Below are 11,975 nucleotides of genomic sequence, written 5' to 3'. Positions count from 1 at the left end.
AATGAAAAATAATACATCCGCATGTCCATAGTTGAAGGAGTCCCCCTTGAGCTGCTATGATAGAAAAGTGCACATAAAAACAGAGGAGAATAAAGGACTTTTATAATTGGTATTTCAGCGAGTGCCATTTTCAAGACAAAGTCTCTGTATGTTCATATCCTCCATTATTTAATTATATACATTATTATAATTATGGGGCCGAATCAGACACGGACGCCTTTCCTACAGACCCTTTCTACAGACCGCTTTCCTACAGACGCCTTTCTACAGACGCCTTTACTACAGACGCCTTTCCTACAGATGCCTTTCCTAACAGATGCCTTTCCTACAGACGTCTTTCCTACAGACGCCTTTCCTACAGACGCCTTTCCTACAGACGCCTTTCCTACAGATGCCTTTCGCTACAGACGTCTTCCTACAGACGCCTTTTAAATCAGACTTAGCTTATTCATTTGCAAACCTCGCTCTGTAGGTGTGGCTACCTTGCACACTCTGAATCAATTTCATTCACCTGCTGAAAACCCTACCACTCGCTGGCCAAACAGATTTCCTCGTGAAGTTTTCATTCAAAAAGGGTTGTCAGTACTTTTATCTTAAGGCATCCCTTTAAATATGGTGTGTTTTAGTTACAATTTTGTCGACAGACTCGCTAGAATAATTTTAAAGATCAATAAAAGAAAGCCATCTAATATATCCATATTTGTCTCTGTTTCAGCACCAAATTGATAGATTTAAGAATAGTCTGATCTTGTGAATTATTTAGGGTTAGGAAAGTATTTATGAATAATACATTTTTTTTAAAATTGGTTTGGAGAGCCTTTACACACTAAAGAAAGAAAGCAGTGTCTAGATTCATTCTGAAATGTGTCACATTCATTTCTTTAACCCGTGGTAATGTTGTAAGATTGGTTTACATAGAATTATAATAGGGAGAATAGTGTACATTAGTAGGCTATACCCTCATCTGTCGCCTGCACTAACCATGGAACTGTGTGATGACACGGCCAAGAAAGGGGCCATGCATCGGGTTCAAACTGTTACTGCTTGGTCTGCGCTCCGCTCCATAACTGATTGAATTATCCCACATGTCTTTTATTTATATATGATCCACTGTTACTAATGATCCTCAGCAACAACCCACACGGACGTGACATCGTCTACAGAGGAAGTAATAACTCAACTGGATGATAATGTCGGCTATAACAATTTGAAGGGAGCTAACAGTAAATTGTCAGTTGAATATGTGTTGTTATTAATCCTACTGATGGTCTATACTGTTAGTGGATATTATTTAATATGATAGAAACAGGAGAGAGATAGAGACAGAGAGAGAGAGAGAGAGACAGAGAGAGACAGAGAGAGAGAGAGAGAGAGAGAGAGAGAGACAGAGACAGAGAGAGACAGAGACAGAGAGACAGAGACAACAGAGAGACAGAGAGAGAGAGAGAGAGAGAGCGACAGAGAGAGAGAAGAGAGAGAGAGACAGAGAGAGAGAGAGAGAGACAGAGACAGAGACAGAGAGAGAGAGACAGAGAGAGAGAGAGAGAGAGAGAGAGAGAGAGAGAGAGAGAGAGAGAGAGAGAGAGAGAGAGAGAGAGAGAGACACAGAGAGAGAGAGAGATGGAAAGTCAGGATAGTCTATAATTAAGACATTCGAGAGTACCCATCCCTGAAAGTTAAAAGGGCGTACAATTTCAATTCTGCATAATGGCACAGCATTTCATAAACTTTACTGTAGGAAAATGTTTGTTGATATGGTTCAGTTTGCTGCCACATGACTGGTATCACGTCTCCAATGATTTATAAGGTCAAATAGATCAAAAACAAGTGTCATTTATATATTCATCCAGCCTCTTATCCAAAGGGATGACTCATTTACCTAGCTGTTGTCAAGTTGTAAAGTACAGTGCATGCAGAATGGTATTGTTTCTATCAGGAAAAAAGAAAGAAGATTTCTAAGCCCGTCTCAAATAGAAGCCTGTCTCTAATAGAAGCCCGTCTCTAATAGAAGCCTGTCTCTAATAGAAGCCCGTCTCTAATAGAAGCCCGTCTCTAATAGAAGCCTGTCTCTAATAGAAGCCCGTCTCTAATAGAAGCCTGTCTAATAGAAGCCTGTCTCTAATAGAAGCCCGTCTCTAATAGAAGCCCGTCTCTAATAGAAGCCTGTCTAATAGAAGCCCGTCTCTAATAGAAGCCCGTCTCTAATAGAAGCCTGTCTAATAGAAGCCCGTCTCTAATAGAAGCCCGTCTCTAATAGAAGCCCGTCTCAAATAGAAGCCCGTCTCAAATAGAAGCCCGTCTCAAATAGAAGCCCGTCTCAAATAGAAGCCTGTCTCAAATAGAAGCCCGTCTCAAATAGAAGCCTGTCTCAAATAGAAGCCCGTCTCAAATAGAAGCCCGTCTCAAATAGAAGCCCGTCTCAAATAGAAGCCCGTCTCAAATAGAAGCCCGTCTCAAATAGAAGCCTGTCTCTAATAGAAGCCCGGGTTATTAACAGAAGTTTCACAGTATGTCAAGGTAAGAAAACAGCTTATCTGTAAGCACGCTATTCTCATGCTGAAGTTTCAAGTTCCAAGATCAGAATACGCATGAAAAGAAAAGTGCATAAAAGGGATTTACGTTTCATTTACGTGCTCTTAACTCGGGTCAGAATCGGCTCCAATATGCACTGCTGGTCTGTATGGGCATTGAGACTTGTTTTCAATAAGGCTGTCCATACATAAGGTTTTGCCAAACTGTATGTATTTAAATGTCTCTGAAAGCAGGAGGATGGGTAACCACTGAGCTGGTTAAAATGAGCTGTACTTTTTCTTTTCTATGTATCATCCTCGTTATGTTTCAACGGACTGGCACCTGCGGGACACCTCTCCGTCTCGGAACGGTGGTCTGTGGACTGTACGGTCTGAGTGCTTCTGAACTAGGCAGACATCTTTCTTTCCCTCATTCACTATCTGACTCTTCAATAACTCTAGTTCTCCTTCACTCTCTCCCCATCTCACAGAAGCCCTTCAGGCCCTCACAGCAGGTAGACACAATCTTCTCTTCGTCAAGCTGACAGAAGTCTTTTTAGGAGCTAACAGGCACAGCTCCGCAACTCCAATCTTCTCAGCTCTTCCTGGAAGCTCCTACTTCCAACTGACAGAGACTTTGAAGCCCTCACTAACTGAGACGGAGCACTCAAAAAGGCATTCAATTATTTAGTTTTCTTCTTCCAGGAAACTCTAATTGTTTCTCTGCTTTAAAAGCCAGTGTTCTAGAAAACTTTTGCTTAGTTTGATTGGCTGAAGGAGACCATGGTTGAGTCCCTGGTCTAAAGTAGTGCCACTATATAGGGAATAGGGCTCTGGTCTAAAGTGGTGCACTATATAGGGAATAGGGCTCTGGTCTATAGTAGTGCACTATATAGGGAATAGGGCTCTGGTCTATAGTAGTGCACTATATAGGGAATAGGGCTCTGGTCTATAGTAGTGCACTATATAGGGAATAGGGCTCTAGTCTATAGTAGTGCACTACACAGGGAATAGGGCTCTGGTCTATAGTAGTGCACTATATAGGGAATAGGGCTCTGGTCTATAGTAGTGCACTATATAGGGAATAGGGCTCTGGTCTAAAGTGGTGCACTATATAGGGAATAGGGCTATGGTCTAAAGTGGCACACTATATAGGGAATAGGGCTCTGGTCTAAAGTGGTGCACTATATAGGGAATAGGCCTATGGTCTAAAGTGGCGCACTATATAGGGAATAGGGCTCTGGTCTAAAGTAGTGTACTATATAGGGAATAGGGTGCCATTTGGGATACTCAAATCAGTCCCCTATTGACTCTTCAGTAACCCAGCAATCTTCTCCTCCAGCCCATCTCTCCCGACTGACAGAACCTCCTTTGACTCCAGACTGACAGAGCCTCCTTTGACTCCAGACTGACAGGGCCCCCTCTGAATCCAGACTGACAGGGCCCCCTCTGAATCCAGACTAAAATTTAACTAGGCAAGTCAGTTAAGAACAAATTCTTATTTACAATGATGGCCTAGGAACATTGGGTTAACTACCTTGTTCAGGGGCAGAACAACAGATTTTTACCTTGTCAGCTCTGGGATTCAATCTATCAACCTTTCAGTTACTGGCCCAACGCTCTAACCACTAGGCTACCTGCCGCCCAGTCATTGATGACGCCATCGATACCTTTAAAACACAGGTCATTGATGAGGCCATCTATTCATTTAAAACAGAGATCATTGATGAGGTCATCTATTCATTTAAAACAGAGATCATTGATGAGGTCATCTATACCTTTAAAACACAGGTCATTGATGAGGCCATCTATTCATTTAAAACACAGGTCATTGATGAGGTCATCTATACCTTTAAAACACAGGTCATTGATGAGGTCATCTATACCTTTAAAACGCTGGTCATTGGACTATTTCTCTTCTCTCACACACTCTCTCGTCCTCCTCATTCTCTTCCTCCATTCTTTCTCTCCCCTCATCCCTCCCCCCATCCCTCTCTCCTCATCCCTCCCTCTCTCCTCATCCCTCTCTCCCATCACGCTCTCCTCATCCCTCCCCTCTCTCCCCATCCCTCCTCTCTCTCCTCATCCCTCCCTCTCTCTCCTCATCCCTCCCTCTCTCTCCTCATCCCTCTCTCCCCATCCCTCCCTCTCTCTCCTCATCCCTCTCTCCCCATCCCTCCCTCTCTCTCCTCATCCCTCCCTCTCTCTCCCCATCCCTCCCTCTCTCTCCCCATCCCCCCTCTCTCTCCCCATCCCTCCCTCTCTCTCCCCATCCCTCTCTCCTCATCCCTCCCTCTCTCTCCCCATCCCTCCCTCTCTCTCCCCATCCCTCCCTCTCTCTCCCCATTCCCTCCCCCTCTCTCCCCATCCCTCCCTATCTTTCCTCATCCCTCCCTCCAATCCCTCCCCCTCTCTCCCCATCCCTCCCTCTCTCTTCTCATCCCTCCCGCTCTCTCCTCATCCCTCACGCTCTCTCCCCATCCCTCTCTCCTCATCCCTCCCTCTCTCTCCCCATCCCTCTCTCCTCATCCCTCCCTCTCTCTCTCCCCATCCCTCTCTCCCCATCCCTCCCTCTCTCTCTCCCCATCCCTCCCTCTCTCTCTCCCCATCCCTCCCTCTCTCCCCATCCCTCCCTCTCTCTCTCTCTCCCCATCCCTCCCTCTCTCTCTCCCCATCCCTCTCTCTCTCCTCATCCCTCTCTCTCTCCTCATCCCTCTCTCTCTCCTCATCCCTCTCTCTCTCCTCATCCCTCTCTCTCTCCTCATCCCTTTCTCTCTCCTCATCCCTCTCTCTATTGTTGTAAAGATCACTGGCACCAGGCCTCATCAGTGTTTCAAATGCTTGCTGGGCAATAATGGAGCACCGTGGTTACTGGTTACCAAACTCAATGGCTTTTATACAGAGGAAGAGCAAATATTGATAATCTATAACACTATAACACTAATGCCCAGGACAAAAGCAGATCAAATCAAATTGTATAGGTCACATACACGTGTTTAGCAGATGTTATTGTGGGTGTAGTGAAATGCTTGTGCTTCTACCTCCAGCAGTACAGTAATATCTAACAAGTAATATCTAACAGTAATATCTAACAAGTAATATCTAACAGTTTCACAACAATACACACAATACACACAAATCTAAGTAAGGAATGGATTAAGGATATCTATACACATATGTCAGAGCGGCATTGGACTAAGATACAGTGGTATAGTATAGAGTACAGTATGTACATATGAGATGGGTGATGCAATATTTACACATAATTAAAGTGACTAAGATGCCGTAGACTAGTATAGAGTACAGTATATACATATGAAATGTTTGATGCAAGATAAGGAGACATTATTAAAGTGCCTAGTGTTTATTTCCTTAAAGTGGCCAGTGATTCCTAATCTATGTCTATAGGCAGCAGCCTCTGATGTGCTAGTGATGGCTGTTTAACAGTCAGTGGTGTAGTATAGACTACAATACAGTATACTGATATGAAATTGGTGATGCAATATGTAAAACACAATTTAAAAGTGACTAAGATGCCACAGAATAGTATAGAGTACAGTTTATACATAGGAGATGAGTCATGCTAGATACGGAAACATTATTAAAGTGGCCAGTGATTCCTAATCTATGTCTGTAGGCAGCCGCCTCTGTGCTAGTGATGGCTGTATAGCAGTCTGATGGCCTTGAGATAGAAGCTGTTTTTCAGTCTCTCGGTCCCAGCTTTGATGCACCTGTACTGACCTCGCCGTATGGATGTTAGCGGGGTGAACAGGCAGTGGCTCGGGTGGTTGATGTCCTTGATGATCTTTTAGGCCTTCCTATGGCATTGGGTGCTGTAGGTGTCCAGTAGAGTGGGAAGTGATGCGTTGGGCAGACCGCACCACCCTCTGGAGAGCCCTGTGGTTGCGGGCGGTGCTGTTGCCATACCAAGCGGTGATACAGCCTGTCAGGATGCTCTCAATTGTGCATCTGTAAAAGCTTGTGAGGGTTTTAGGTGTTAAGACCAATTTCTTTAGCCTCCTGAGATTGAGGAGGCGCTGTTGCGCCTTCTTCACCACACTGTCTGTGTGGGTGAACCATTTCAGTTTGTCAGTGATGTGTACGCAGAGGAACTTGAAGCTTTCCACCTTCTCCACTGCAGTCCTATTGATGTGGATAGGGGGGTTCACCCTCTGCTGTTTCCTGAAGTCCACAATCTCCTTAGTTTTGTTGACGTTGAGTGAGAGGTTGTTTTCCTGGCACCACACTCCCAGAACCCTCACCTCCTCCCTGTAGGCTGTCTAATCGTTTTTGGTAATCAAGCCTACGACTGTTGTGTCATCTGCAAACTTGATGATTGAGTTGGAGACGTGCTTGGCCATGCAGTCATGGTGAACAGGGAGTACAGGAGAGGGCTGAGAACGGAGCCTTGTGGGGCTCCAGTGTTGAGGATCAGCGTTGTGGAGGTGTTTTTTCCTACCTTCATCACCTGGGGGTGGCCCGTCAGGAAGTCCAGGTCCCAGTCGCACAGGGTAGGGTTCAGACACAGGGCCTCGAGCTTGATGATGAGCTTGGAGGGTACTATGGTGTTGAATGCTGAGCTATGAGCTATAGCATTCTTACATAGGTATGCCTCTTGTTCAGATGGGACGGGGCAGTGTGCAGTGTGGAGGCGATTGCATCATCTGTGGATCTATTGGGGCAGCAAGAAAATTGAAGTGGGTCTAAGGTGGGGAAGGCGCTTATAGATGAACATTTCATTCCAAAATCATGGGCATTAATATGAAGTTGGTCCCCCCTTTGCTGCTATAACAGCCACTCTTCTGGGAAGGCTTTCCATTAGATGTTGGAACATTGCTGCAGAGACTTGCTTCCATTCAGCCGCAAGAGCATTAGTGAGGTCGAACACTGATGATTGGCGATTAGGCCTGGCTCGCAGTTGGCGTTCCAATTCATCCCAAATGTGTTCGATGGGGTTAAGGTCAGGGCTCTGTGCAGGCCAGTCAAATTATTCCACACCAATCTCGACAAACCATTTCTGTATGGACCCTCGCTTTGTGCATAGGGGCATTGTCATACTGAAACATGAAAGGGCCTTCCCCAAACTGTCATTGTATGTTGTAGTGATAAGAATTCCCTTCACTGGAACAAAGAGGCCGAGCCCGAACCATGAAAAACAGTCCCAGACCATTATTCCTCCTCCACCAAACTTTACAGTTGGCACTATGCATTTGGGCAGCTAGCATTCTCCTGGCATCCGCCAAACCCAGATTGGCCCGTCGGACTTCCAGATAGTGAGGCGTGACTCACCACTCCAGAAAACGCGTTTCCACTGCTCCAGAGTCTAATGGCAAGCTTTACACCACAGAACTTCAGAACTCGGTGGTCCCGTTCTGTGAGTTTGTGTGGCTTACCACTTCGCAGCTGAGCCGTTGTTGCTCATAGACATTTCCACTTCACAACAACACCACTTACAGTTGACCGGGCAGCTCTAGCAGGGCAGAAGTTTGACAACTTACTTTTTGGAAAGGTGGTATCCTATGACAGTGCCATGTTGAAAGTCACTGAGCTCTTCAGTAAAGCCATTCTACTGCCATGTTTGTCTATGGAGATTGCATGCCTGTGTGCTCGATTTTATACACCTGTCACCAACAGGTGTAGCTGAAATAGCCAAATCCACTCATTTGAAACATTTGCATATATAGTGTATTTGGCATAGCAGCTACGGCTACAATCAGAGGGACTGAGGTTGACACGTTACCGTAAACAGATTAAGAAAAGGCACGTAGAAAGAGAGAGAGAGAGAGAGAGAGAGAGAGAGAGAGAGGGGGAGAAAGAAAGAAAGAGAGAAAAAGAGAGAGAGAGAAAGAGAGAGAGAAGAGAGAAAGAGAAAGAGAGAGAGAAAGAGAGACAGAGAGAGAGAGAGAGAGAGAGGGAGAGACAGAGAGAGAGAGACAGAGAGAGACAGAGAGAGAGAGAGAGAGACAGAGAGAAGAGACAGAGAGAGAGAGAGAAAGAGAGAGACAGAAAGAAAGAAAGAGAGAAAGAAAGAGAAAGAGAGAAAGAGAGAGAAAGAGAAAGAGAGAGAGAAAGAGAGAAAGAGAGAGAAAGAGAGAGAGAGAAAAGAGAAAGAGAGACAGAGAGGAGAGAGAGAGAGAGAGAGAGGGAGAGGACAGAGAGAGAGAGAGAGAGAGAGATAGAGAGAGCGAGCAGAGATGAGAGAGACAAGAGAGGAGAGAGAGAAGAGAAGAGAAGAGAGACAGTAAAGAAAGAAAGAGAGAAAGAAAGAGAAGAGAGAAAGAGAGAGGAAAGAGAAAGAGAGAGAGGAAGAGAGAAAAGAGGAGAGAAAGAGAAAGAGAGAGGAGAAAGAGAGAAAGAGAGAGAGAAGAGAGGAAAGAGAGAGAAGACAGAGACAGAGGAGAAGAGAGAGAGAGAGAGAGAGAGGAGGAGACAGAGAGAGAGAGAGAGACAGAGAGGACAGAGACAGATGGTGTAGGATACTTCACTCACCCAACAGGGATCCTATGAGGATGAACACCTGGATGGTAGTGGTGAAGTCCCGGTAGGCTTGGTCTGTGATGTAGTGCTGCTGGCTGTTGTTGGACAGACCGTTACCCCCCGGTGTCGAACCGGTCCCACTATGGGAAGCCAGCAGGAGGTTGGCCGGGGTGAAATTCGCAGCCCCATCTCCTGCGGTAGGAACCCAACTCCCAACATCCATTTTAGTTCACCCCAAGAGGGTATTTAACTTTAAATGACATCTTTAAGAACCAGTGAATAGCCGGTGAATAGGCTGAATGTTCATCAGAAGTGAATACTTGCTCCACTTATTATTCACTAGTATGTGCAATGGTGTCAAGATTGATTTGATTTGGAAAGTGAGATATTAGAATGGATTTTCCCTGAGGTGTTGAAAAGTCCACTGCCCAGCGGGTAAACAGGCTAGAGGCAAATTTGAAGACAGAATGGCATTCATTCAAGTCCACACAGTCAAAATAATATTTTGGAAAAAACGGACAGAATATAGATTCACAATTCCATATGTTGTTCAGATTGCCCAAATATTACATCATGTACATTTTTGTCTTTCCAAAACATGTTTGGTGACATCTCTCAATGCCACAACTGATGAGCGTGCGCTGTCCATGGTGATGAAAAATGCTACCTTTAAGAGGTAAACTTCTGTCAAACATTCATGTTAAAAAAATATATATACTTAAACCTACATGAAAACACGAATAGGCTATTGACTGACTAGGCTGCAGTCATAAGCATTGATATTCTACATCAACACATCTGAATGAGGAGAGGATGTGCCAATATCAAGCACGTTTTCATTTCACGGATTTTTGTTCACTGAAACGCAGTGTAATTTTTCCTAAAATATCTGAGATTTAGCCTAGCTACATACCTTCAAGGATTGTCTTATTGAGCCCACTGACAGTATTTTAGGCTACAACACGAACATCTCGCTCTCATGAAGCGGTAAATCGGCTGTTTGGACTATCAGTCTGGCGCAGTAGACTATTTGAAATAAAAAGAGAAAACACGTTCATCTGTCTCTCTCTGTCCAACTGATTTAAAAAATGTAAAAATGATCTCCATGTGCGTCACCGTCAGCCCGCCGCAATCTGTCGGTCCGTATTTTCGGTAGACTTGCTGTGCTGTTGGGGAACGGATATTTCTCAAGCAGCACACCAGAGGCAAGAGCCCCTCCCCTTCGTGGCAAGATCATAGCCTCTATCTATAGTGTCATTTGTTAATGACTAATAAAGAACGAGAGTGCGCGAAATTGTTGATATATATTTATATATATATATATAGGCTGTCTAAATAAACTCAAATCAGCTTTAAAACAATGGATACCACTATGCATTTCAACGTATTCGTCGCAGCACACAGCTACAGTTGCCTAGGCAGTTCTTTCCCTAATCGTTGTACTGAAATGTTGCATGTCACTGTGGTCTACAAGGAACTCCAGAGGCCAAAAGATATTGCCATATCTCCCGATATAACATGCAGATGAGAGATTCCTCTTTAAAATAGTTCCAAGTTTCTTAGTCGTACTTACAGGATACACATGGTATATACATACACACACCATGCAAATGTTTACTTGTATAACTTATTGTATTTTCTTTCTTCATAAGGCATTTACGTGTACATTATGGTGACCAGACGTCCCCGTTTTTGGTGGCCTGTCCCCGGTTGGAGCTGTCCCCGGAAATGTCCCCGTTTTTAACTGTGCGTTAAAAACAGACCGCAAAGTGAAATATTTTACTTGGCAAGAAAGACCCGGCAGCAGAGCCTACCGGTTGACGTCTCAATCGCGTTGTGCTTGTTTTGTCCAGCAGAGGGGGCTGCTCTCTATAGCAGCTTCATTCACTCTTCTTCTTCTACTAACTACTTGCTCGCGATAGTTTTAGAGAAAACTGTTGTGGAAAACTCAGCCAGAAGCTAGTAAGTGTCAAGTGAATCCACAACATCACCACAAATGTCTTTTCAAGCCAGGTATCGTTTGAGATACTAGCTAGTGATGTTATAATGTCACAATTTATTAAATAGATAGATGATCTGCTCTATAAAGGTTTTAAATAGGTAACGTTAGTTATGTGGACTAAGTTAGCTAGCTACTGTTATGGTAGCTAGGTTCATGTAAACATGTAGTGGACGGGCTATTTTGAAAATATTATTATATTAAATGAATGCACAATGAATTCTGAGAATAGTAGATTACAATTTTAATGGTTTGGCATTATAAGTAGTGTGAAAATATATTTAGAAATGTTCATGGATAAGATTAGTAGTGGAGAGGAAGAAGAGGAGGAAGACTGGATAGGAAGAAGAGTGAAGGAGACAGAGGTGGAAAGGTAAAGATATGATTACAGAGTCTGCCCATTTATTATTACAAACAATGTTTTTGAGATCAAATACAAAAATTAGGCAAGCAATGGGAATCTGTTAACCAAAGTATTTTATCTAATAGTATCCTATTTATTAATACAGATTGGAGAGGAAGGAGAAGGAAACATTAAGGGAGTAAAAAGAGTGAAGCAAGGAGAGTGTAGAAGAGTGAGGTGGAAATGTGAAGAGAAGGAAAGGAAGACGAGTGAAGAAAAGAGGAGGAGAAAGATTGGAGGAGAAGAACAAGTTAAGAGAGTAAGAAGAGTGACACAAGGACAGTGAAGGACAGAGGAAATGCACTTTTTTTTTTTTTTTTTAAACATGATGAGAGAATTTCCATTTATACGCTCAGGTCAAGACGATAGAATGGTTCACTGCACCCTTCGTAGTTCCTCTTTTTCAATTGGCAGCCGGAGAAGAACGGCAGTGGTAGAACATCAACAGACTAAAAAGCATAAAGCCTCTCTGATTGGCCGTGTTGGTTTGCCCTCTGTCACCACATTCTTCAAGAAGGTAGACACTTCCCAAGAAGAATATGGTTTAACTGTGCAGGAGGGTGTCTTTGCATACCACACTATGTGA

General features: G+C 44.0%; 1 protein-coding gene across 1 annotated transcript in view; it reads right to left on the bottom strand.

Moving 5' to 3' along the window:
* The window catches only part of LOC109878707 (G-protein coupled receptor 176), an 18,030-nt gene extending 7,568 nt beyond the window's left edge, over positions 1 to 10,462 (bottom strand). The window contains exon 1 of the mRNA XM_031836821.1: positions 9,000 to 10,462. Coding sequence (XP_031692681.1) covers positions 9,000 to 9,210 — 211 coding nt within the window. The 5' untranslated portion in view covers positions 9,211 to 10,462. The remainder of the gene's footprint in view (positions 1 to 8,999) is intronic.
* Between the last annotated feature and the right edge of the window lie 1,513 nt (positions 10,463 to 11,975).

This window comes from Oncorhynchus kisutch, linkage group LG12 (genome assembly GCF_002021735.2).
Source record: "Oncorhynchus kisutch isolate 150728-3 linkage group LG12, Okis_V2, whole genome shotgun sequence".
Taxonomy (NCBI): Eukaryota; Metazoa; Chordata; class Actinopteri; order Salmoniformes; family Salmonidae; genus Oncorhynchus; species Oncorhynchus kisutch.
This window is presented reverse-complemented; position numbering and strand designations above follow the sequence as displayed.